Source organism: Falco peregrinus, chromosome 11 (assembly GCF_023634155.1).
Source record: "Falco peregrinus isolate bFalPer1 chromosome 11, bFalPer1.pri, whole genome shotgun sequence".
Lineage (NCBI taxonomy): Eukaryota > Metazoa > Chordata > Aves > Falconiformes > Falconidae > Falco > Falco peregrinus.
In genome coordinates this window covers 33463093-33489196 of record NC_073731.1, presented here as the reverse complement: position 1 = coordinate 33489196, position 26104 = coordinate 33463093, and the positions used below count along the sequence as shown (strand labels likewise).

Sequence of the window (26104 nt, the reverse complement as noted above, 5' to 3'; positions counted from 1 at the left end):
GCACAAATCACATCCGCCTCACCATTTATAAAACTCCCCCCAGTTGCTGTTTACAACGGGAGCTGGGCAGAGAGTCCAGCTGGGCCCAGGCCCCCACATCTGGCTCAGCTTGGGGCTGGGACCTGCCATTCGGTGCCAGGAAGCTGCTCAGCGCTGGTGGGTGCAGGCGAGGTCCCTGCTCCCTTGAGGCCACGTGGGAACAGTTCACAGCCTGAGGCCAACCCCAGGGCCATGGCTGGTGGTAGGAGTTGATTCAGGCCCTTGGAGAGTCCAGGGATTAGTCCAGCACAGCTGCAGCTCCACAGACAAGGGGAAGGAAAGCAGGAGATGCTGGAGCCATCAGCAAGGAGCAGGGCTCACAGTTGTGCTGCTGGGGCAAGCCAATTTCTTGCCCAGTGGCCAGCTCTGCCTGCACGCTCACGCTGCCCAAAGCATGACAAGGGCAGAGGGAGGCCTAGCTAGGGCGAGACAAACCGAGCTCACATGTTCCTTGCTTGAAAGGGCTAAAAACTCATGCAGGCAGTGGAGCAAGACGTCGGTGTGTGGAGGGGCGAGGGCAGGGTGGCAGAGGGATGAACCGGTGTCAGCCCTGGGAGGAGACAATGGGGCGGCTGATGGTGCTGTTTGTTGTCATGGCCGAGAGCTCCCATCTGTAACACACCAACGGGATAGACTGAGAGAAAGCACACACACAGTGCCCAGGGCTGGAGCAGCTCCACCGCGCATCTGCTGCAGCTGTGGTCTCCAGCCCAGCCTGCCCCAAAGCCACACAGGGCTGAGGGGGGCCCCAGGCAGCCCTCAGCCAGAGCTGGAACACCCCAAGGACAGGGAGCACCCATGGGGTGACCTCCCAGCAAGGCACGCAGTACCTGATGTCATGGGGAAGGCAGGACTGGTCCAGGCTGTACTGAATCACCGCTAGCTTACACAGTGTCTTTAGACTGGGGCCTGTGGAAAGAGGGCAATTAGCCACAGCAGTCCTCATCTGGACACTGAGAGGGGGGTCCAGGCATCATGCAATCAGTGCCACAGGAAACAGGGCAGAGCAGCCTGACCATCCCTCTGTGGGACGAGGCTGGAGCAGTTTTCTGTGCTCCCACAAGAAGTACGTGTGAAGGAGTGCGTGAAGAGCCATAAGCCCAGCTCAGGCCTGCAAGCACAGCTGTATGTCTGGCTGGTCTGCCTTAAGCCACATACACCAGTCAGAGGCAGCTGCCAGGCTCTGAGAGGCTGGCACCTGGAGCCGTGCAGGACATGATATGGTGCTTCATAGCATGGCCTGCTCACAGGGCACCTTGTGGTGAGAGGCACAAGCTGGGCAGGGAGTGCTCACGTACTGAAGTCGAGGATGTAGAGATCGGAGTGATCCATCAGGTCGAATTCATCACCCATTCCTTCCTCTGGAGACGGGCTGCAGAAGCCAACAAAGTGTGTCAGTTGGTGCCAAAATGCTGTGCACCAGTTGCAGTCCCTTGGGCTCCCCAAGGGCTGAGCAAGTCCAAGATTGTTTCTGGCCTGCCTGCCCCATGCAGGGGCCCTCTGATCCCTCTGCTTCCCCCAGAAGAACCCAAAGTCATCACTGTCCCAGCTCCTTGCAGAGCAGGCAGAGCCACACAGAGCCAGTGGGCAGAACCACACACCATCTCCTCCACAAGCCACGGCACGGAATGGGGGAGGCTGCTGCCTCCTCATGCCCAACCACAGTGGCTCCACCTGCAAGCCTCCCTGCCACATCACCTGTCTCTCTTACATTGCTGCACTGCCAAACACAGGGTACACTCTGCTGGGAACATCCCTTTTACCCACTTGTACACTGACCAACCTCTGTCTGGTTTCATACTCCTCCCTCCCCAGGTACCTCCCAAATGGCTCTCCAACAACTGGGCAACCCTGCAACCTCCCCCAGAGCCGTGGCACCCACCCTCAGGACACGAGGATGGTGCTGGCAAATAGCTGCCTCCACAGCCGAGGCTTGCTGAGCATGCAGAGCCCTGAAGCAATTTCAGTGGATCCAACCCTCCAAAGAGCTACATTCAGAGAGGCAAAGCTGAGCCCTGGGACAAGGCAGAGGATGACTGAGCAGGCTGCAGAAGGGCTGTTACAGCAGCTCCTGAAGTCAGGCAGGTGTGTTTGCACAAGCATCTGTCCTGCTCTTGTGTGTACAACAGGCCCCATGGGCTGCTCCACAGCAGGCAGGCATCACCCAGAGAAACCCGCACTGTTGGGACTAACCAGCTTCACAGCAATGCCGCATCATGGAAGGCTGCCCTAGTAACACGTTAGGAAACACACACAGATCAAACTGCCTGGGCAGGCAGGGCTCAGCCCATCCCTACCTGGCCCAAAACACCGCCTGGGGCAGCAGGCCACAGCCCACACCATGTCTTTTTATAGACCTCAGGCCAGCCTCACCTCATGGCCAAGGGGAGGCATGCAATGGGAAGTAAGAGGATTTGGAAGAATATGACATGGGACAGGCAAGTGATCTAGGAAGAATCAGACATCACACAATGGCACAGTACAAAGTCCAAAAAGCTGTGCTGGTGTCCCCAGTGAGGCAGGTGAGATAAGCTGGAGACCCAAGAGGACTTTTTGCAAGGCTTTCTAGTTGTGCTGCAGGGCCACAGATCATGGGAACCATGACCCACCTCCAGAGATGGTGGCAGACTCAGCAAGTAGCTAGTGGCCAAGTTTTCTGCAACCTGGAGAAGCAACAAAAGAAGCCATATGCTAACAGGCAACACTTCTGCGCTCTCCCTGCCCACCCCAGCTCTAGCTTCCCAGGGCTGCATGAAATATCTGTAGACTGCCACAAGCCATATGTTACTCATGAGTCATGTCATGGAAACACGTGAGCTAGATACTTCCGTCTGCAAGCTCTTGGAACACTGATGATGCCAGGGACAGAGGCAGCACACACCACATCACACCACCCCAGCACTGCGGTGGACCAGACTATGATAAGCCAAGCTGCTTTCTTTGAGGAAATATGGAAAGTGCTTTGCAGAAGTTCAGCTTTTTATACAGAGCAGCAAAAGCAGCAGCAGAGAATAAGCACCTGGAGGAGATGCTGAGGTCTTCACCTGGCTTAATGGCAGCTCTTTTCCTCTTTGTCCACAATAGCCATATGTACCTCCTGCATTAGCACAATCTTTCCAGCAAAAGCCCACAGGTTAGCAACATGCAGCCAGGAAAACACCCTATTTTACTAGCTTGCATCTGCCTAGGCCAGAAGCTGGACTAGTTTTAGGTTCTGTTGCCATCTGGGGCTGGCATCTCAGAAGACTGTAACTGAGCATGTGTCAGGCACAGATCAGTGCAGCAGTTGTTTTAAACTAATCTCATTTTGCCGATACTCCCATCTGATGTCGGTCCTGAAATGCTAGTTAAGAGCTACGACTTCAGATGTGTCTAGGGAACAGGCAGCCTCACCTATGGTTTCCTTCCTCTGCAGTCTTGATGGAACAGGCAAAGCACCTGAGGGAGTGGTCACTGCATCCCCCAGCACAGACAGACCAGCCTGTGCTGGGATGCTAGTGCCTGGACAGGGGGAAAGCACTCCCATGGCTAACGGTCATTTGAAGAATTCGAAAGAAAGAAAAGGTGTTTTAAGTCCCACTTCGGTTTGTGACAAGGCAATTTAGCATGTCCTCACTGCTTAGCTGAGACCTTATGCAGTGACTTCTCACCCCAGTGTCACTTGCTTCCCCACCTATGACCCGCTAAGCTTCACATCTCACGCAACATGAGACAGTACCTGCCCCCCACCCCCCGGTTCCCATAACCCCAGCACAAACCGCAGGGCACAGCTCACTGCTGACAGAGAAATGCTATTGCTGATGGGTCCCATCTGCCTGGATACAGGCAAGAGCCCCTTTAATTCCACCCTGTGCATTTACCATGCCACAATCTAATCTTACATCCATGTCACAGGAAACCCCAGACCATCCCTTATCTTTCAAAGGAAAGCCAGCAGGCACAGCGTCTGTGGTTTTAATCGCCAAACTGCAAGCACTTAGGGAAAGCCTGGAGTTCAAGACCAGGAGAGCTGCAGCTCCCAGACAGTGGGCTGTAGGGCACCCCTTTGCCAGTGAGAGACCAGCAAAACTGCTTGTTCCAGCCACGCAGCAAATGGGCACATTGGCAAAGGGCCTTGGGCCCTGCACCAAGGGCCCAGAGAGCGCCCCACTCCCTCACCAGAGCCAGGCGTTCCTGTGTGTTGTCAGGGAAGACACAGCCTCGAGCCAAACCTGTATTAGCATCTGTTCAGCTAAACTCTGTTTTATAGCATTCCCTCTCCCCCTCGTTCTCCCTTGTGGGTGGTCTCTGCATGCTGGGGAGACCAGACCAGGGCCCCAGCTGTGACACAGCTAACAGGAACAGTGAGCTTAGGGCTGCAGGACTTCCTGGTCACTTAAATGGGACACAAGTGACAGGATTGCTCCTGGTCACAGTGAGAGACCACAGCTGAGGCAAAAAGACCAGGCTCTGGGCAGGACTACAAAATAAACAAGAATTTGGATGCCATAGGAGCAGGCACCCTGCAGCAGTAAACAGTCTACAATGTATATGAATCCTGTCAGGGAAGGCAGGACACAAAGGAGTTTTGCCTGCCTGTCCCCAGTTGATGCTGCCTGGAAAGCTGAGCCGGCCAGCTCATCCTCCAAGCAGCCCTGCCAGATCCCCGCCTTGTGAGCACCTCCTCCCCCTTCCTGGGCAGGGGAGCACAGGTCAGGAGGCAGACCACAGGGAGTTCTCCATTACAACGACTTCCTGGAAAATTTCTTATCTCGCCAGGCAGCTCCAGAATACACCTGATAACTGTTACAGGAAGCAAACCCAGTCCTCACCCCCATCTCCCCCTTCCCCAGCCTGCAAGACCCTCCTGGCAGTCCAAGCAGGCTGCATTCCTGGCTGCCAGCAGCTCTTCCTATCCCACACTGGTGCCCATGAACTGGCCTACACTGGGGTTGAGCCTGGATTAAGGAACAAGCTGAATACTGAAGTTGTTCTGTGCAGAAGATAAGGCATTGCCCGGCAGAGGAAGATCAAACTCCAAAAAGCTGGTGTCAGTATTTGTTGTGGTCTGCTGGCATTTCCTAGGAGCACCTAGGTTTAACATCAGAGTTCAGCTGCTGCTCTAACACAAATCCACACCGCAGCATCTGAGAGAATCCGGAAGTGCCATCATGCCCTTCAGAGTCTTCTACCATCCAGAACAGCAGCCAGTACCGTTGAGAAGACTGGAGAAACTCAGCACCTCTGCCTACCTCCCCTGCACTAAGCACTCCCTCACACAGGCTCCTACAGCTAAGCACACACACACCCCCAATCCTGGGGCTTGAAGGCCCTTCATTTCATCACACACTGGTACAGTGAGTCCATCAGCAGAACCTGCCCTGCCTTGTCCTCTGCCCCAATCTGTCTTCAGAAGTATTCCCAAAAAGCCACTCCCAGGGTCCCAGAGAAAACCCCAAAGCTTTCCAAACCATGTGGAGGGCTGAAAGTACTTCAGGTGTCTCTGCAAGGTAGATGGCAAATAGGCCTGTGCTCCAGAGCTGCGATTTGTCATTCCAGACAGCACAGAGCATGCCCTGGTGATGGGCCACTTCCTTTCTTTCAGCAGCTGTTAAGGCTCTTGGCCACATCCAGCCACCTTACACCCTGACAGTATCACCTCCAGTGTTTGACAGCTAAATCCTTAACACCAGGTCCCTTTTGTGAATGGAAACTTTGCTAAGGAACACTGGCACAGAAGAGAACATTGCCTTGTTGTGTGTATGGGCTCCTCAAACAGTTCCCAGCTGAGCTGACATCCCACTGCAGCTTGACAGACACCACACTTCCCCACAAAAGAAAAACTCCGGTGGGAGAAGCAGGGCAGCATGCAGGGGAGGATAACTCAGCCCAAGGTCTGCTATAGCACAGCAGACTGGGATACTTGTCCTTCTGAAGGCAGGATCTCCTCCCCACTTCCCACTACCTCTTTCACAGAAAGCTCGACTACTGCCCAACCCCTCCTGTTACATTTCTGCCTCCTCTTGCACAAGAGGGCTTGTCAACAGGCACTTTATGAGCTTACATGATATCTTCAAACCCTCCCTTGGCCTCTTCCTAGAGGAGCCCTGATCCACATGATTTCTTAAACTTGTAAGGTAGGCAGACAGTTGCCATGAACCTCTGAAGTGCATCTGACTACAGCAAGGGGCAGAGAGTGGAGGGACACTGTGCTGAAGGGAATGGCAAACCCTCTCACAGAGCCACACCATGCAACTCACCTGGTGCCTCCAAAGAGAATGATTTTGTCCCCCACTCTGCAGCAGCACTGCCGGCGTCGAGGACATGGGCCTTTCCCCTTGGGCTCGATCTTCCTCCAAGAAAGAGAAACTAAAGGGTGGGAAAGAGTGCACCAGCTTGTCACAGGAGCCTGGACAAGACCCAGATATAAGCAGGTTATGGATTTAAAGCCAGAACCCACCCTCCCTGTCGACCCTTCTATGAGGTTGTTACTGAAGTGTCACTTAGATACTAGGCACAGCCCTGGAGCTCTGCCTGCTGAGACGGGAGTTGCATATCGAGGCCTTTCGCTTGCAAAGCTTGAGCGTCAGCACCTTGGAATGCCCTGGCAGCAAGCTGGACATGATAGGGAGCTGCAAAGGGCCGAGCTCCAGCAGCATGCAGCCTCCTCCCCCCAGCACCCTGCCGCGGTCCAGACGTGGAAGGAGAGCTGGGAGCCACCTCCATCTGCTGGCAGCCACTGTGAATGCAGAGCACCTTTGCAGAGTGGAGACTGCTGGGACAGCCTGGTTGTGGGAGCGTGCGGAATGGAACCAGGTGGAGAAGACCGCAGCAGCCTTTGTCCTTGCTGCTCTCTGTGGCTGAGGTGCTGGGGGGTGATTAATCGCTAATGCACAGCACTGAAAGCTTCGGGACCTCTCACACTAGCTCACAGATCAGCTGGGGGAGCAAGTCAGCTGCTCTCAGGTAACTTTACTATGCAAAGCAATTAGCAAACAAAATCAGTCTAATGGACAGCAAAAAGTGCCCGAGGACACCAAACCAGCTCACAGTTGACTGATATTCAGGGTACCTGCTGAACAACCATCTCTTCTGCTGCACAGTTTGATCTGGTGCCAAGAGAGTGTGGTATGGTGATCCTACAGCTCAAGTTGAATGGTTTCCCCAGCTACACTCTCTGGCTCCCCTAATCCCGTTGCTTTCCCACATCTTCTTTGCTGCCAACACTTTTGCATATTTAAGAACAAGACAAAGTTTTGCCAACTGCCCATTTGATTAGCTGTGTCTTTCAGCAGTACTTGCTTTTCCACCTTCTAACTGAGATTTGGAAACAGTCTGAGGAGGAACAGCGATCCCCAAGCACAGCAGCAAGTTCCTGTCAATGCTATCAGAAGAGCCATTTACCCCCAAGCAGGCTCCTAGTCCTTGGAGAACATGCTCACCTGAGCACTCACACACTTGAGAGCCTTGAGCACTAGCACTGCAAAAAGTTAAAAGCATAAATACCTGGATTGAATTTCCAGAGGTCGTGGAAGTGTCTGTTCAGGCGTGCATTGTAGCCACCAAATACATACAGCTCCCCATTGTAGCTGACTGTGGGGAGTAAGCATAGACATCAGTGTGCCACCCGAGGCAGAGCCCAGGTCCCTGTCCCAACATCAAACACAAAGCAAAGCTGTGCTGGTTATCCACCTTTGCTTATATCACCTTCATGTGCAGGGTTACATGCAAGGCTTTGCAGCGGGCAGTGGCTTTCCACAGAAGCCAGGCTCTGCAATACCCCTTGCTAACACACATGTCCACCAAGCAGAGCAGACACCCCTTCTGAGGCAGCCAGGGTTTTCCTTCCACTGTCCTCCTCTCTCAGCAGACCCACACTTACATGCCGAATGGCTCCGCCGGCCTTCAGGGAGCACTGGAGTTGGAGGGGAGTCCAGCCAGGAGTTTGTTTCTGTATCAAACACTTTAATGCGGTTACAGTAGATCTCATTGTTGGAGTGAAATGGCCCAAAACGATCAGCTCTGCCACCAAATACGTACATCTTTGTTCCAATGATGGTAGCGGAGTGGAAGTCTCTCCAGCGAGCTGGTGTACCCTGCAGGGACAGAGTAAAACCAAACAGGAGAAAGAATGCAGGTTACCCAGGGAGACGACACATCTTGATGGGGAAGCTGGGGTGGCTGTTTTCTCCTGGAGAGCTTCCCCTCCTGCAGATCTCAGCCACACCAGACAGGAGCTGTGAGACAAGTGTAGGCAGCAGAGAATAGCAGATACGAGACTTTCTCCACAAACCAGAGGGAAAAGCAAACACTGACCTTGGCAGAGATTAAGGTCCACATCATGTTTGTGGTGTCCAATTTATGGATATCGTTTGAAAAGCAGTCAGCCTGGAAGACAGCAGGGCAGTCTGGTCACAAAGGGACTGAGAAGCCTGGTCACATCCAACCCCAGAAAGGACGCTGTCCTACAGACCTACTCTCCTTTGAGTCAGCAATTCCCAAGAGACACGGTGCTTGCTCCAAAACGTCAGGGTAGGCAGCGCACTTATCACTTTACAAGAGGGAGGCAAAATCCATTTCTCCTCAAAGGTGTCTTGTCTCTGCCTGCAGCTTTCCCATTTGGTTGGTGCTCAGCTCCTCCCCTCAAGGCTGTCCTGCACACAGTATGTACATTCACAGCAGAAACCTGCTTCTACTCCATGCAGTGACAGAAGAAAGGGGCACTAACGAGACAGACTGTCCTTGCTAAGGCCACCTGATGAGAGGCAGAAGCTAAAATTACTTCCAGGAAGCTAAGCTTCCAGCAGCAAATACACTCTGGGTTCTGAGGATCCCACAAAACTCATCTGCAGCTAGCTGCCTGGAAAAGCCTGCATTCACAGGAACAGCACAGATTCCTGCTCCTCCAGGCTGGGGAGACGGCAGCAAGACAGCTACAGGCTTGTTTGGTCTTAGTTAAAAACAAGCCACATTTGAACTGCCCTGCAGCCATAATCACGATCATGGATTTGGCATACTCTTGTCCTCAGAAGAGAGGGAATAACCAGAGACTTCCGTAACAGAGCCTTAGCTTCATTCCAAATAAACAGATGTGACTTTGCACAGTTTTTCTGGAGTCTGGTGACTGGCTGAAATGGTATTTACCCACTTCTTAAGATCAGAGCATAAGGATTTGCTCAAAGGAGCAGTAGGCACACTGACAGCTAGTGCAGGATGACCTTTGGCTGAAGACATTCTTAATAGGAGGGCAAGCAAGTAGTTGCTGGAGGGGATCAGCAAGATGTGAGAGCAGGCACAGAATACAGGGAACATGCATCAGATTATGAAAAAAACACACAGCCACACTGCAGATGTTGGAAGGTGATTTTTCTGGCTCATTTCTCAGACAAATGAAAATAAATGTAGATCAATATACATTTATTTAAAAAAATATTTATTTATCTCTCTAAATTTGGCAGAGAAATGACCCAGGAAAAAAAGTATATATAAAAATATTTCTATTTTTACCTCCACAAATTTATATGTTTTGGGAAAGAAAAAAAATAGTAATCCACCTTCTGTTTAGGCGTACTTTCCCAACCATCATCTCCACAAAACAATTAGCATAACCTGGGTAATTAATGCCATAACTTTGCAGAGTTATAAAATGAAAGCAACTATGGATACCAATATGACCCTGTATCCTGCCTATACCAGTGTCCTGGGTAGGAACACCCTCTTTCCCAAGGGATCTCCAAAGAACAGTTACAGACTACTCACCAGCTGTTCATAGCCTCCAAAGATAAACATGCTCTTTGCCAGGACACAGGCTGAGTGCCCATCTCTTGCTCCTGGGACCATTCCAGACACTTTCGGCGTGAACCACTTGTGTGTGTCTGAAACAAAACAGAAGGCAACACTAAGAAAATACAGCAGATGTGGGGATGGAATAGCTCTTTACTACTGTTCTTCATTTCTAAGACAGAAATCCTTCTCTCTTTTACACACAGCACCTGCTTCTCCAGAGAGGCTGCAAGCTTCTTCAGGCGAGGCCATCTGCCTGAGCCTCCAGAGGGGCAATGACAGAGGTCTCAGCTCCTAGCCATGGCCACAGACTCTGCCCAACCTGACAAACAGCTCACATTTTAAGTGTGAGTAGCACACCACTGCTTGAGCAATGTTATTTTTATTTAATCTCTTGCAAAGCCTACTTGTGAGTCACTTATCAACTCTGCATTTACAGTTTCAATTACAATGGAGCAGTGATGCCAAGTGGCTCAACTGACCTCACACCGTGGAGATGCTGACTAACTGACTGAGGAAAGACAACTCTCAAATCCCAGCAGAATTCACTTAACCATAAGCTCACTGTGTCAACAGAGCCACTATGCACATCCCCATCTCTGCAGTGCAGCTCTCCCTGTCTTATCTGCTCCTCTTGTTACATTCTCATCCCCTCTTCAAGGGGAGCTTTCCTCACTCTTCTTCCTTCATGGCCCCCTTCACACTGCTCCCTGTAAGCCCACACGAGCCAGATTCAGCCCCTTAGCCTGCACACTCCAGGGCTTGGCTTGATTTAGGGGAGGACTTTAAATCCAGCCAGAACTCCTCTCCATGCCAGGGCAACATGGAGCCAAGTCAGCAGCTCACTGCCAAGCACTAACAGGCACCTGTCCCAAGAGCCTGGAGAGGCACAGATAAGCCTCAGGGCAGCAGGAGACATTCCTCCCACCCTCCCTAACTGCTGCGAGCTGCCAAAAGCAGTGCTTATTTCAGGCTGTGGTAACATCGGAGCCAAAGCAACATTCTTCACAAGGATAACTGCTCTGAACTTGGCCTGCAGGCACAGATACCCACCTAGGCTCCAGCTGGGATCACACAAAGGGTCTTGCAAGGTCAACAGAATCCCTGCGCAGCCTCTAGTGAGAAAGCTGCAGTGGCTATCAAGTTCCTTTCCTTCATGGGGCTGCTTCCAAGCCCAGTCACATGGTAGCAGCAAGAGCTCACCCAAGCGCCACACATCAAATTAGAGGTGGAAAAGACCTCAACTTGTGATAAGCTCTGCACACCAGGGGAGAAAACTGCACTCAGCCAGGACTTCATCCAGCCCGATATGACTCCCACAGTGGAACTTACACCAGATGGGACTGTGGCTGCCAGCCTCACTTTCCAGGATTGGCAGGGGACAGGCACAGCACGTACAGACAGCTGCAGAGGGTTCAGACCAGGACTGAAGTCTGGCCTTTCCATTAATTTTCACTTAATGCTAAAGCACTGGAGTTGGCAGGGAGAGCGGACAGCTGCCATTACAAGGCCTCTGCGTAGGCAGAGGTTTACTGGTAGCTTCCCAGCTGCATCTGTCAGGAGAAGGGGGAAACCCTGTGCCCAGAGAGCAGCTCCAAGCTGTGAGACTTTCCTGGCGAGGAAGGGAACCCACAACGAAGCACCAGAGCAAGCAGTTTCCTTCCAAGTTCAGCAAGTCAGTTACTGGTCAGTATTTAGATGGACATGCCTTCAGAATCCAGATGTATTCCCTTCCTTTCCTAACACCCATGTCCATCCAGTTCCTGATGGTGCCCATTCTCCCCAGGTGTTCCAGCAGCACTACGGAGAAGCCAACCAAAAGGCTCAAGGAGTTTATCTTTCAGGTTTGTCTAACTTGGCTCATGCCTCCCCTTATTTTGCCATCCTGTCCCTAACATCTGTGTTTTATTCCTCACTGTCCCTCATGCTTTCAGAAGGACGGACCACCCTGGAAAGGAGCCACAGTCCTCGAGAGTTCTAGCCCCTTCTCTCTGCAACCGTTCAGCCACAGTTAAGGAATAAAACATACACAGAGTGAATGCTTCAGTCATAGTTGCTAGCAGAGAGAGCACACAAAGCTGACAGAAAAATTAAACCCAGTTTGACTATGAGTCAAGCTCAGTAATCTCTGTTCAAAGGTTTTTACAGAGAGTCAAGTGTTCAGACACACTGGCCACGCTGCTGCCTTTCTGAACATGCTGAAGCAGCCAGCAACACCGATTCCCCATTTGCACCATTTCCTCCAGACTGTCATCTTGTAGAGAGACAGAGGAACAGGAAAACAAGTTGGGGAGCAGTGCAATGGGGCAGAGAGAAGGTCTCATCAAGGGCAATTGTGACAAGGAAGAGCGAGAGGCTGGAACTTACTGACATCAAAGGCATAGAGCACATTGCAGGCTCCCTCAGTGTCGTTGCGACCGCCCCATATGTAGACAGTGTCGTCTATGAGCACTGCTGAGTGCCCATACCTCATGTAGGGCACTTCTCTCACATGGTCTCGGCTGTTTGTCCACACTGGAGGCAGTTTGATCCAGCGCAGAGACACTGAAAGCACAAATCAAGTCAAGTGCTAAACCCACTACACATGCTGACAGGTCACAACCCATTCTGCACGGTGCTTTTCCCTGCTATGACAGGGTGCAGAAGCAGTCTAGTAAGCAAGACAAAGCTGTGTCTGACCCTGAGTAGCAGGTAGTTAAGGAATATGGAAGCACAGTTTTCCCCAAGCCCCTGTCACAGGCAAAACTAGAGGAAGCACTAGAGGACCAGAGGACTCTGGACAGAAACAGGTTCTATTCTGCATCAATTACACTGAAGAGGTTTCCACTCTGGCTCATCGTAGACTGTGAGTGAAGGTACAGTGCACACACACACACACACAAAAAAGGGAAAGGAGAAAGTGCAGAGGTGGTAATGAATGCAGACACTACTTCAGGCTAGTAACATTTTTGAAGAGACTCAAAGCTGGAAGAATAGGCAGCACAGAAGTTCACTGCAGCAACGTGCAAGGGAGCACACCTGAAGGCATCATTTGGACTGGCAGTAGTGCAGTTTAAGTAAAGCAGTGCAGCCGCTTTGTAGGAATAGGGTTTGGTTTGTTTTTTAAGCTTTAGATGAGACAGCTGTCTGTCTCCTTTAGCACACCTCCCCCGCCCGCCCCCCATACCCGAGTTCTCCCTGCAAGCTTTGTGTTACTAGTAGGAGCTCCCCGTGATTACAGGTTCTCCTTCCTGGCAGCCTGTGTGTCACGGTTCAACAGTAGCCAGAGAGTCAACAGGTATTACAGGGTTTAATGACAGTGCAAAAGTCACAGCAAGTGTTATGTGGCCACTACATAACAGCACCCTGACACCCACCCTCCCTCTACCACACATACAGCCTTCAGTTTTGGTTTCAGTGTGGAGGTAACACAAAAATATAGAAGAAAACAGTCTGCAGTTCTCCTGAAATACTAACATAGGGAAAGGGTCAGGCATCTTAAAAGGTGAGCACCTACCCCAGAGGCAGGAAGGGCACTGAGGAAGCATGGCCAATGCTAAAGTCAAGCTGGATGGGATGTTTCCTACTTCAACCACAGTCTTCCTCTTTAGAAGACTGAAAGAGATCATTCAAAATCCAGCATCTTGGCTTTAGCACTGGAACCCAGCAATGCTAACTGAGCAAGGGCTTGAGAAGCCAGCGTCACCTCCCACGTGGCAGCTGCAGCACCGTGACACTTTAATATTTGGGAGTGGTAAAAAGGAAAGACAATGCAAGAGCATTCCTTTGGGCATGGTAAGTATGCTTCCAGCATAAGAGCAATATTCTACCAGCGCATTTTACAAGCCATGACATTCAACTGTCTTGAATGTAAGAGCCCAATCTCTTTGGATAGAGATGTCTTTGTTCACAAGATCCTGAGCTACACTCCCCCCTGCACTGTGAGCGGGTCTTCTTGGCAGCCCTGTGTAGCCAATGGCTATATCCACTACTGCACAAGTCAGTCTTCTCCAGAGTCAAATTTAGAGAAGTGAATTCACTGTGTCTTGCAGACAAACTAGTTTTACCTACACGCCACATGCATTTTAGGAGAGCATTCAGCATGCTGTCCTGTCTGCGAAAGTGGTCATTGGTTCTCTGCTCTTGTCTCTGTTCATCCCATCCAAGCATCTGTGCAGTTTTTCAAATACTTGCTTAATTACAGAGAAATACTTCATGGACCAGTTCAGTAACCTCTTCAGTTCAAAGAGAGCACTGCATCAAAAAATACAGCCTTTCACAGCGCAGTCACTGCTCCAACTCTGCCTCATGATGGATACTGGCTACCCTATGCAAACAGCTCCAGCTCTGGATGCTGTTCTAAGCCACATTGTGAGCCTGCACGATAGCTGCTGCCAAAATGGGAAGGCCCCTATCCTAGCCATATGCCCCTGTTGACTCCATCATGCTGGCAGTGGTTGTCAGCTGCCCCCCCAGGGACACAGCTCAGCAGTCTAAACCTGGAGCCTTAAACAAGCACACTGGCTCCCACCCTTCCCATTCCACAAGAGGGGCAGCTGAGCATGGTCATGCTGCCAACTGGATGGGGGACCTGAACCAGCTAAACACTTCTTTGCACCTAGTTGAGTTACTGTTCACAGAGAACAAAGACAAAAGAAACCACTGGCTATATGGTTACTTCTAGTGAGTCCTTATTCTAAAATTCTGCTGAACCACAGCCCCTCCCCTGCCCCTGAGGCTTGAAAATACAGGACTGCACAAGGGGAAAAGCTACCATATATGCTGATAACAGACAGCATGTTACAGAGTGGAACATGTTAAGCAGCAGTGGGCAAGAAAAGTAATAACCGAGCCAGGCAAGCAACTCCTTCATGCACAAGGACAAATCTACCTGCATTAAAAACATGGACGTCAATCTGCCGCAGAGTCTCATAGTCTTCTCCAGAACAGTATCCGCCAAAGGAATAGACCTTGTGCCCGACGGCCACGGCCGCGTGGTTCACCCTCCGCGGCCCACCTTCCAAGTGCACTGCCCACCGTAGCATTCCTCTCTGCAAGCCAAACAGTCTTCAGGGCCCCCAGCACCACAGCTGCATGCTTCCTGGGCCACCACGATGTCACCTGGCTGTAACAGAGACAGAATGCTAAAATAATAAAATCAGTCTTGCAGGTCTTCCCTATCTTCCTTGAACACCAGCTACGAAGGTCACATTGGTGTACCCTCACCCATCTGCTCCCAACTGGAGACAGTTTTAATCTCCCCTTGGGAAGGGGACACAAGGCAGGTACTGTAACTTGAGCAAGGCTCTGAAGAGCAAGTAGAGATGCCCTTGCATACAAAAAAAAATCAGGGTGTACAGGCAGCCCAAGCCAAGGACCTTTGGCAAAGGCAGCCAAGTGCACCCAGCCATGCCCTGGTCATGTACATATCATGTACATGCCAGAACAATTTGTCCGCATGAATGAAAACACACAGCGAGAGCCAATTGTGAAGGTGAAAATAACAGAGCCAGAGGGAAGAAAGCATGCTCTTTGATCAGTTGTGAGAAACAGCAGAGGAAAATATTTTAAAAATTCACCACCTAACAAAATCCCCAAAGAACCGTCCCCACATAAAGCAACTGACTCCCTGATACGGAGGTGGACTACAACACTAGCATGTGGACTCACAGATTTGAGCACTAGGGTCCAACTTAATTAAACATCAGAGAAAAGGAACGCCCTAGTCTGGGGAGAAAGGTCTTTGCTAGCAATCAGAGTAAGGCCTTTATCTCCCGCAGCAAATCCAGGCATAACTATAAAAATTCTGCAACATCATATCTCAGTCAAGAAACTGATAATGCTTCATGCTTCAAGCAGATGGCTTAGATCAGCTCTTAGAGAAGTCACTGCAGCTGATTTGTTGCAGAGTTCTCCTTTGGGTCTAAGGATCTGGAGCACAGTCCTGCCCAGGTGCTTCCAAAAAAACAGGTCTGTTCAATTCTTTAACAGTTTTCCCCTAGCTGAAAAACAGCTGTTAGAAGAGACATCAGTGTTTCAGTCAGCCTAAAGAAAATTATCTTTTTTTATCACTTGGTTCTAGCTTCTTGGAAGATGCAGTCAGCATGCTCCCACCCCATACCCAGTTTTAGCACTTGCAGAATGCAAAAAAAATTTGTGGATGCCTTAGAAGGAGGACTAAAATTCCTACACATTTTCTCTGTCTTTTTTTTTAAAGTAGTGAGTTTTCACAAGAAGAACTTTCCTCCTTTTTAAAGTTTCTGAAGTACCTGGACAGCAGCAAGAAGGGACAGTGCCATGCTACTCTGCTCCAATTTGCCTCCCCTGGCCCTTCAGCCAAGCAGAACCACCGCTCACAACTGGGCACCCGTACAGCCCATCTGCAGTCTGATCACTACAGGGCCACCATATCTGGCCCACCTGCACACTCCCATTTTATCCCCACCCAGGGAAAAACGTCAGAGATGCTCCCAACAGGGAGTTCCTGGCATGGAGCAGAGCTCAGGCTTACAGCTCCAGCTATGCATACTGTTGACAGCTCTAAAGAATCCAGAAACCAGCTGCCTCGTTCCAGAGCTCCTAAACCTCAGTAATATTTGAGCAATTTCTTTTTCAAGGTGTTCCCAAAATAGAGACTGGTATCCAGAGCATGCTCTGTGCCCAAAAGTTACAACCACAGGGCATGTGCAAAGTTCAAACAGAGCATCCTGCAGTCTTACATGTAAGAGATGAATGCAGACCAAGGAGTCCCTCCCACAAAGCCATTTCTTCCTGCAGCAGTCACCGTAACCTACATTGCAGTCAGCAACCCAGAAAGCCACATCAAGCTCTTCTCCAGCAGAGCTGCACCAGAAGGACCCAGGAACAGCCCCCCTTCCGCTACAGGCCACACTTCACTGTATGCCTGGGACCATCCCAAATTCAGATCTAGCAGGTTTGGGTTTGGGTTTTTAAATTACTATTATTTTTTTTTAAGCCAGGCAGCAGCTCTTGTATAAGGCCTCCACAAAGCTACAGAACAGCTGAGTTTCCATGGAGATCACCAAAGTGGCTATTTCGGGCTGTTTTGAAGGTTTCACATATCTAAATCTGTTTCCTGCCTCAGTCATGAGTTATGACTGAAAAATCTAACCAATATTTTCCTCAAATCCACCTCTTGGTTAAGTGATTCTGTAAGAGACTCCTCCAGGAACTTAACTGGACTTCATCACCAGTGCCAATATTTTCAACACACTTCAGACTGCGCCCGAACCTGGAAGATTAAGAGGATGAATCTTACTTCCAAGTTCTCCACTTGGTTCCTCCTGGGGCAGAGGAGCACCGCAGCCTAGCACGGCAGGCAGGCAATCATACCAAGACGCTTACCTTTTCTGCCAGACAGGCTGGAAAACTCTTCTTCACCCTTTGGAGCTCACTGGAGCCATGTGCCAAGCAGCACACTCTGCCAGAGCAGGACACTGGTCCTTTCACTCCAGCAGGAGCTGGCTACCCTGTCTGAACAGTTTCGTAATTAAGATTAGTCAGAGGAACACAGGAAATGAAGGCTGCACATCCTAAGAAGTTAATCTGGTCAAGTGAGCGGCTGCAGCTCAAGGCCTGGCTGGTTAAAATGTAGGAAACTATGTTGATGTTCTAGCAACTATGTCGCAATTTTATTTTCTACCAGGACTGGGAAAGGTTTTTCCAGAGATCAGCCTCCCTAGGAGGCAGGGGGCTGTACTGAGGCCTGGGGCGGCAGCAGCAGGGTTGAAGTTGGCTGCGCTTCCCCTTGGCTCAGGACAAGGATAATGCTTCAGAGCAAACACAAAGCTTAGCAAGCGCAGCCTGTTGCTGCCACTTGTCAGACTCAGGGCGTGCAGAAACACTGGCTTTATGAAAAGAAAACAGTAAGAAGTGTGAAGTGATCCTTACAGGATCACGTATTAAAAGCTAAAGGAAAACACGGGATTTAACAAGCTGCAAGGGTTTTCCAAACCTGAGTGCTCTTCTCCACACTGAAATACAAACATCCAGCCAGACTACATCTACTCTTCTGCCACTGGCCACAACCCTACTCTGAAACTGTCACATCTTCCCGCCTTTGCCAAACATTTGCTCTCCCCAGTTCGGCCACACAGGTCCACCCCCCTCTCCTCTCTGCACAGCCCTGTCCCCCGAGGATCCCCCACTCCTCCCCATGCTTTCTGCATCCAGCTCCAGCCTCTCTCCTCTCCTGCCTTTTTTGGAATGGTTTCATTACACTAGTCGTCTGTCCCAGCGCCAATTCTCCTCCTGCAGTTCCCCTCCCTGCTCTATCTGCAAATAGGAGTTAAACACATCTTTTGAGAAAAAAAATTCTGTCCAACAACTATGCACATTGCCAAGTTCCATTTCAGATTTTGATGTCTAATGATAGTTTATATGATACAAGGACATAAATACATCACTTTCCAACCACATTCCTATGAGGACTTCTTAATAGGAGGCATTAATACACCTGACATTAGGCAGGGTGCCTTTTTCTTCAAAGACCACACAGGGCACAGCTAGGGGGAGAGAGGAACAGCAAAAATCAATATGAAACAGTTTACTGACAATTTTCCCCAACTGTACAATATTAAGTTATGCAAAATACATTCTGTGATTTCTCATTTAGGACACCAGCAACAGGCATTTAAGCTATAAAACAGAAATATTGACAAGACTGAGGCAAATTTTACCAGAGAACCAGGAGGACACTGGCTGCAGGAGGCAGTACACGTGCCAGCTCAGGCAGAACAGGTGCCTTTTCACTTTGCATCGCAAACCAAAGGGACAGTTACCAACACTAACATTCATCACAGATCAAAGGAAGGGCTTTCACTCCACAGAAAAATTAAGCCTGAACCATTTATATCACAGAAGCTATTGCTACTGCCAAAAGCTAGCAGCGTTAAGAGGAGGGCTGCCTTCTACAGGGCTTTGTGCAGACCCTGAGCTAGGCATGTGTCCCTTTTCTGCATCCTGCTGAGCCACCCCTCTCCTCCCCAGAGCTGCACCTCTTTTAGAGCAGCCTCTGCAGTTCATCCACACCCACAGCAGAAGCTGGTTGAAGGTCTGAGGAATCTCCTTTGACTGATTCAGCATGTCCAGCTGGAATCATGCCCCCAAGAACTGCGACCATATACTTATAGGGAGACCAAAAAGCTCCATCAAAACAAGTACAATTTCCTTATGCAGCAAAAGAAGAGGTTTTCCAAATGAAACAAAACCAAAGAAACTGCACTCCCACATGCTCTATTAGTTCAGCATACACTTGCTCACCTTAGATCAGGAAGCTCTGGCTGCCTCTCTTCCCCCAATCTCAGCTGGGAGAAGCAATGCGCTGAGCATCCTGACCATGTGCGTGCACGCATGCACATGGGGTCTCCTTTGCAGAAGGGCACGTGTGCTTCTGTTCAAGCACTTGCTCTCACTGGTGCATGTGTCAGCTCCCCACCTTCACCTCTCCAAAAACTAACAGATCTTCCAATATCATTATGCACTTGTAGAAGCAGCAATCATGTCATCTTCACAACTCCCCATTTCTCTGGTCTGGCACAGTCTATCCAGAGTTACAGTCAAGCGCAAAGAACGCGGAGAAATTTGGGTTGAAACCCTAGTAGGTCTTGTCATTAATTGCTAGGAATAAGAATGTTTCTAAAAATCAGGTTACACTTTACTTACTGTTGAAGTACCTGATGCTGCTGATGCCGGAACCTAAATGAGCATAGCAATGAGTTGTTCCTGTGCCACTAAGCACTGGGAGGCTAAAATTAAGAAGTACTCAACCTACTGTGGTCCCACAGAAATTCCTGAAGCCCTCCACCGACTGTGCACAGCACCACAAACCCAGGTACGTGCTTCCAGAGCAAGTGGTGCAACAACATCCATAGGGTGACCGCAGACTGGCTCTGTCACTGCAGCCAGGCATGACACCTGACCACAAGCGGAAACTCACAAGCAGAGAAATAGCTATGAACGTCCTTCAACACCTCCCTTGTTCTCCGTCAGCGCTGACATCCAGAAAAGGGAGTGCAGCAATCCACCCGGACCATTTCACTGCTAAGCAAGGGAACAACCAGGTTTTAAGTCAGTTCTGTGCTCTTCAAAGACAGCACCTATAGACAGCACTCCCAAATAGCTGGCTGTGCTGATGTCTGAAGATGCACAGAATGCCTGAAACAGCCTTCAACCTAACAGCCCCAGCTTACACCTAACAAGAGTCTACCAGCACAACATACAACCTTCTGAGATCAGAAAAAAAATCATTCAATAGTTTCTCACTAGCATACCTTCCAAAACTGTTGCGGTGACTTGAGCAAAGGGCCATAGATGTAAGGGGAAAAGACAAGGCGGGGGGGGGGGGGGGGGGGGGGGGGGGGAAGTAACCATGGCTTTTGGTCAGATTTTTCAGCTTTTTGTTTTATTTGCTTTAGACTTTCTATTTTCAGTCCCTACAATTACCTATGAAAACATTTCATTTCAGATAGATAGCTACTGACCATCTCCAAGTACAGCAGATTATAATCTTAGAACAAAAATATATATCCTTGGATCCATTTCTTTGCGCAAAGAGAGTTCACCGGGCTGCCTGATTTCTCTACACACACAGCAAGAAACCTAGAGCCATTTCTGAAAGCTGCTCGCATTAGCTTTGCTGCAGTCAATTCCCACAGCAAGGGGGAAAAACCCAGCAGAAAGCGGCCTGGATTTTCAAGGGCTCGCTCCGTTACCCCCAGGCTTACAGCAGCACCCCAAGCAGAGCCAGCTACTGCTCCTGCAAAGCTGCTCCAGGGAGCGAATCCTACCGTGTGGCTGCCTCAGTCCCGTCTCCCAAAAGATGCCAGCCACAAGGTTTAGTAACACTTAAAATAGACCAGCCAGCTCACAGCAGTCCAATACAGGCAGTTCTATTTCAAGCACATCCAACTTACTGTTAGAGACAGCATGAGAACAAGCCGCTTTCTTCACTCACGCTTGACATTTATCTGATGCCTTGACTATTTAGACTAAGGCAGTGTGAAATTGCAAGCTTGCACATTCAGCAGCTCGGACACTCGCAAGGCAATTCCAGCGGCTGTAAACGAGATGGTGCTAGAACAGCCCCTGAGCTGCTTAACCCAGACGGCTCCGGAAGCTCGCGTTGGACACGGGAGGCACCGACCGCGTCCCCGTGTCGTCCCTGCGGACAGCTGCGCTGCTTCCTGGTTTCTGCCCCAATATCTTGCCCGCTGCTGGCTGACTTTTGCCCAAAGCCCGGCTTCATCCCGCACATACCGAGCCGCGGGCCCCCCTCTCCCCACCTGGCCCCCCAGACTCCCCCTCTCCATGTGCGGCGCCTAAGCCTGGGCACGCTCCTCGGCCCCCGGCAGCGGGGCAGCCCCGGCAGCTGTTCGCTCCGCACAAGCCGCGCCACCGCCCTCCTCAGCACCCGCCGCTGGCCCTGGGCCGGCCCCGCAGCCGCCGGTACCCGCGGGCAGCCCCCGCCGCGGGCTGGCAGCGTGGCCGAGCCGCGGGAGGTGTCAAGGCGCTGAAGCCGCCCCAGACGGCGTCTGCGGCGGGGCGAGGCACGGGGCAGCCCCCGGGACGAGGCGGGTGGGCTGCGCGCCCCCGGCCCCTCAGGGCCGCCCCACGCCTCCAACGGCCGCCGCAGAGGCGGCAGCCTGGGCCCCCGCGCCGGCCCTCACGGACGGGTTACGGGTGGCTCTAGCCGCGCCGGCCCCTCCTCAGCCCCGGGGTGCCCCCCTCCTCAGCCCCGGGGCCGTACCTGACGACAGGAAGGCGGCCCGACAGCCCCGCTCCAGCGGCCACGCCCGCCGCTCCTGGGACTTGTATTACAGCACCGCCCCGCCAGGGCGGAGCGGCACGGCACGGCCCAGCCGTGCCCAGGACACCTCGGAGGAGGTGCCTGCCCAGCTTCCCGCGCTGCCGCCGGCCGAACGCGATATGGCGGCGGCGGGGGAGGCCGGGGGCGGCGCAGGGCCCCCCGCGACCCGGAACTACAACACCCACAATGCCCCGCGGCGCGGCGGCGCTTCCGGGCGGTGACGGGGCTCCCCGGCGCCGCGCCCGGTGGATGGCGGTGGTGCGGAGCATGGGGCCGGAGCGGGTGTGTCCCGAGGAGCCGGGGCCGCCGGAGGCCCCCGACGGCGCGGCGGGATGGAGCGGCGATGAGGAAGAGGAGGAGGAAGAGGAGGAAGAAGAGGAGGAGGAGGAGGAAGCGGCGGAAGGCGGCGGGTACTTATACCAGCCGCTGAGCCAGGAGCCGGAGCAGGGCCCCGCTGAGGCGGGCTCCCCCCTCGGGCCGGAGGGCTGCGCTGAGCCGGGCCCCGGGCTGCAGGAGCGGCTGCAGGTACCGGGGGGGCCGGCACTGGGGCGGGGAGGGTCGGGGGCGGGGCCCTGCGGGCGGCAGGGGGTGCCGGGCCCGGCCCCCGCTGCCCGCCGTTCCCCGTAGATGCTGCGGCTGCATCTGCCCGACCCGCCGGTAGACAGCGAGGAGGAGGAGGCGGCGGCTGCGGCGGAAGGCGGCGCGGCTCCCAGCAACCGCAGCTCCATCCCCATGGACGCAGGTAAGAGCGGGTCGGGGCGGGCCCCCCGGCCGCCCCCGGCCGCGGCCTCACGCCTTGCCCGTCCCCAGAGCACGTGGAGCTGGTGAAGCGGACGATGGCCGGCGTGCAGCTCCCCACCCGTGGCATCCCCGCCTGGGCCAGCCAGATCTCGGAGGAGCAGTGGAAGGCCGTGGTGCAGCACACGCTGCAGGCGCGGCAGAGCCTCGGCGGCCCCCGGCCCCAGTGGCAGTGAGGGCCCAGCTGACGTTCAGGGCCGCTGCCCCGAGCCCCTCCGCTGCGCCCGCAGCCGGGCAGTGACGGGACTTGCCAGCATCGGCTTCCCGTTTTCTCCCACTGCCGTGGTTCAACTTCCCTCCCCGCTCCTTTCCTGGTCCTAGCTGGCACGTAAGTCGCTGTGACATCCTTGCGTTGGCTTCCTCTGCCTTCGAGGAACCCAACCGGTTCCTGTACTGGTGTGCATGTGGACGGAGGGTGGCTTCACCCAGGTTCCCTTGGGACAAACGCTGGATGTGTCCTGTGCTGTCAGTGCTGGGGAAGTCCCTCTCCACGCTGGGACCCCTCCATCCTCCCAGGCCAGGGGCCATGTGTTGGGATATCAGAGGCGGAGTCCAATGTGTCTTTCCAAGAGGTCGGTTTTATTTAGTTCTGTACATACAGGGACATCTGTACAAAATCCAACACTTTCATACTATGTAATGCTCTACTGAAAATAAAGTACACCATATGTACATATGAACTGTAAGCAGCTTAATACTTGTGTCCAGGGGGTGAATGCAGTAGTTAGTTTTTCTTGTTCCCTTGGAAGGAGGGAGCCAGTTGAAGTGGAAGAGGCAGCTCCAGTTCTGTCCATTTGGCTGATGTGGGGAAAGGCATAGGTAGAAATGAGCAGCACTAATGCAAGAAACCAAGTGTTGAGCAAGGGGCAGCTGTAGCGTGGCAGACACAGGTCTGCATACGAGTGGTACGTGTGGCAGAGAGGGTGAATGCGTGCGCCCCCCCCCCCCCCCCCCCCTTCCTCACATGGTCCCCTTCTTAGATGTCCAGGACACTGGAATGAAGAGGCAGCAAAGTAACGGCAACGTGAAGGTACTAAGCATAAGTTCCCTGACCCAGAACAAGACACACAAAGCCATGAGAACATTGAAGCTGTACAGCACGTAGTCGTGATGCGTTATGGTCCTGCCCCTGCACATGGCACAACCCTGGCAGCATTCCTCCAGCCACGCTCAGGGACTGCCAGCACAGACAGACCACCTGTGCGGCAATGGCAGCCTGTGTGCACCAGAGTCTCTGTTCCTTCTGCAGGCGGAGCAGCCCGCAGCAATGCAAGGCAGCCACTGCCTAGCAGCAAGCAGGCTCAATTGAGGGCATATGCATGCTGTAGCACTCTAAAAATGAGGTGGCGGCTTACAACGCAATGCTAAGCGGACAAGTTGGAAAGCTTATACTGCAATGGGAAGAAACATCCCCCCCAGCCCGAGCCCTGTTGTAGGTGGTACTCGGCAGTCCTTGTCTCCGCTGCGCCCCGAGGTGCCTGCCGCTTTTGTGCACCATCCAGCATTACCCAGCGCATGTCTACATTCTGTGCCAGGCATGAGGTAATTGATTGGCAGCTGACCATGAGCTTGGGCTAATGTTCAAAATAAGCAATAACCTCCCTGAGGTGTGTCAAAAGTCTCCTGACGAACTGGCCCATTGCATGAAGCAGAGGGGAGGTAGGGTCCTGCATGACTGCTGTGATCTCACACATACTCATGCTTGCCAGCTGCTCCTAAGAGATGGTGGCATGCCTAACGAGGGCCGAACAGAAAGAGAGCTAAACAGGGCAGGGGTACAGGATACACGGGGGAAAAACAGCCTGGTGTGGGTTGGAGGAAAGATGTGCTGCACACCAGCAGTAAGATTGGAGAGGACAAACCTCTGACCTGGGAATGGTTTATGGGTGAGGACAAGCAGATATGCCAGGACCTTCTGCAACATCCCACAATGCTGCAAAGCAGTGTCAGACTAGCACCGACCCCATAAGCTCCCTGCACTATTGCAAACCCACTTAAGCTTGTATGTCAAGAAAGCAAGTGCAGCAGGTAAGAAGCAAGGAAGAGTCCCTTTTCTATTACAAGCCAACCTTCCCGAGGTGGTACCTTGGCCTGGCACTGAATCTGCACCACAAAAGGTAGAGGAGAAAGCTGGATCACAGTAGCACCCAAGTGCTGTGCAACCCCCTGGGCTATCAGCAAGTGTGCTCTAAATGCTAATTAGCACAAGAAGTCCCTGATGCACCATATGATAACTAACAAAGGCCTCAGGCCACAGCAGGTGCCAAAGTAACAGGGCAAGGCGAACTTTGCTCAGAGCACCCACAAAGCGATTCAGCAGTAGCACCTAGCCATCGATAGTAAAGAGGAGACAACTGAACACTCAGAAATGCAGCCTGGCTACGTAATATGTGTATCCATCGCTTCTTCCGCTAGTTTGCAGAGACTACTTGAGCAGCACAAGCTTCCTAGAAACCCTGGCCACTGCAGAGCTAAGGATGGGATACAGCGACAAAGGGCGAGCTACAGGAGTATTTTAATTGAGCAGGTAGAGGAAGAAAGCAGAAGTCAGTAGCTGACACCTGCTACAAAGCAGGAAGTTAGTTCTGGGCCCACAATTAACCCAAGACACTGGGATGGAGATGAGTCAGCATGGACCAACACAAACAGCTGAAGGAATTCACTTTCCCACCAGAGAGCTTCTAAGGATGCTCTAAAGGGAAGGCTGCAATAGTATGTAGTACTTGCACCCAGCTTTATTGGGGGTGACAAAGCACTAACCCCCCACTCCACTGACAGGGGAACAGAACAAGGGGCTTGAAGCAAAAGAAAGGTGGAAGTGAACATCTCCTCCGCTGTATGCAAGACCCTCCAGCTGCAGCGCTGCACCCCAAGGCAGGGCAGAGAGGCAGCAGAGCCCCCCCAAACTGCCGCAGGCTCCTGCCCTTGAGCTCAGCCTGACCCCTGACCACTGCAGGGCTGGGCTGCACAGGCAGCAGGGCAGGCATGGTGGAGAGGGGCACTTGGGGCTGGCAGCAGCATGCAGAGCCACACTCAGTAGTCCCTGGCCAAGGCAGAGCCTGTGTTGCAGGGCAGCAAGGCTCTGGCTCCCAGGCAGAGTAAGAACTGGGCAGCAGCTGGAAATGAAGTGACTTCTGCGTGGGCTGAGACAATCCCAGATCAGGCAGGCTCCCTTCACGCACGCACACCCAAGGTGGAAAAGCAGGAGGAAGGAGGAAGAGCAGGAGAATATGGCAGTGGTGAGATACAAGTCATAACATAAAACCAGATCTACCCTGGAGGGATGCAGATGGAGTGGAGGACAGGCACAGCTCACCATGTTCATTCCTTATTTATACATGAGAACTGAGTGCATTTCTGTGACCCCTGGGGGAAAGGGATGGGGCAAGAGCTTCCTGGGCCAGCTCCTGAGCCCGTCAGAGAGCCTCCTGGCTTGAGGTGAGAAACTCTTCTGCTCTCTTGTGGGCCTCCAGGGCTTTTATAGTGTAGACATCCTGAGGAAGCTCAGATTTCCGGCGCAGCAAAGCTTTCTCCTTCTTAATGTCTTTCAGCATCTACAGACAAACCAAAGGAGTCAGGGTTCAGCAGTAAACCCCTTCACCCCTCCAGCTTCCCCATTCCCTGACTCCAGGTGCTCCAGCAGATGCTGGGTGACAACACATAATGCTACAGAACAAGGCTGAGCACAAAACACAGACC

At 52.3% G+C, this 26104-nt stretch overlaps 3 protein-coding genes across 6 annotated transcripts in view; 1 reads left to right on the top strand and 2 right to left on the bottom strand.

Annotated features, from left to right (window-relative positions):
• Window positions 1–7: 7 nt before the first annotated feature.
• KLHDC3 (kelch domain containing 3) lies at window positions 8–21688 on the bottom strand. 3 transcript variants are annotated; one of them, XM_055816700.1, is made up of 13 exons: window positions 21548–21661; window positions 17146–17274; window positions 16934–17032; window positions 14672–14905; window positions 12169–12345; window positions 9778–9893; window positions 8335–8406; window positions 7901–8114; window positions 7525–7611; window positions 6279–6387; window positions 1338–1411; window positions 870–948; window positions 8–650 (listed from the first exon to the last, which is right to left on the bottom strand). In XM_055816700.1, exons 4-13 carry the CDS (start codon window positions 14823–14825, stop codon window positions 584–586), a joined length of 1149 nt encoding a protein of 382 aa, XP_055672675.1. In that variant the 5' UTR covers window positions 14826–14905; window positions 16934–17032; window positions 17146–17274; window positions 21548–21661; the 3' UTR covers window positions 8–583. The 3 variants fall into 3 exon arrangements, with proteins under 3 accessions (XP_055672675.1, XP_055672674.1, XP_027649880.1); XM_055816699.1 differs by lacking the exons at window positions 16934–17032; window positions 17146–17274 and having other exon boundaries at window positions 21548–21688; XM_027794079.2 differs by lacking the exons at window positions 16934–17032; window positions 17146–17274; window positions 21548–21661 and adding an exon at window positions 20715–21038.
• MEA1 (male-enhanced antigen 1) lies at window positions 21665–23085 on the top strand. The gene is made up of 3 exons (XM_055816701.1): window positions 21665–22132; window positions 22235–22349; window positions 22418–23085. The coding sequence occupies exons 1-3, from the start codon at window positions 21794–21796 to the stop codon at window positions 22579–22581; spliced, it is 618 nt and encodes a 205-aa protein (XP_055672676.1). The 5' UTR covers window positions 21665–21793; the 3' UTR covers window positions 22582–23085.
• The window catches only part of PPP2R5D (protein phosphatase 2 regulatory subunit B'delta), a 30936-nt gene continuing 27795 nt past the window's right edge, over window positions 22964–26104 (bottom strand). For both annotated transcript variants that reach the window (XM_055816696.1, XM_055816697.1), the window contains exon 16: window positions 22964–25959. In XM_055816696.1, the coding sequence (XP_055672671.1) occupies window positions 25822–25959 (138 nt within the window). In that variant the 3' untranslated portion in view covers window positions 22964–25821. The remainder of the gene's footprint in view (window positions 25960–26104) is intronic.

Coding starts and splice junctions, on each gene's coding strand:
- KLHDC3 (XM_055816699.1), bottom strand. CDS start 14,825: ATGCTACGGTGGGCAGTGCACTTGGAAGGTGGGCCGCGGAGGGTGAAC. Junction 8,115..8,334: donor GGACCTTAATCTCTGCCAAG/GTCAGTGTTTGC, acceptor CTGTCCCTGCAG/GGTACACCAGCTCGCTGGAG. Junction 6,388..7,524: donor CCTCTGGAAATTCAATCCAG/GTATTTATGCTT, acceptor CCCACCCTTTAG/TTTCTCTTTCTTGGAGGAAG.
- MEA1 (XM_055816701.1), top strand. CDS start 21,794: ATGCCCCGCGGCGCGGCGGCGCTTCCGGGCGGTGACGGGGCTCCCCGG. Junction 22,133..22,234: donor GGCTGCAGGAGCGGCTGCAG/GTACCGGGGGGG, acceptor CGTTCCCCGTAG/ATGCTGCGGCTGCATCTGCC. Junction 22,350..22,417: donor CTCCATCCCCATGGACGCAG/GTAAGAGCGGGT, acceptor GCCCGTCCCCAG/AGCACGTGGAGCTGGTGAAG.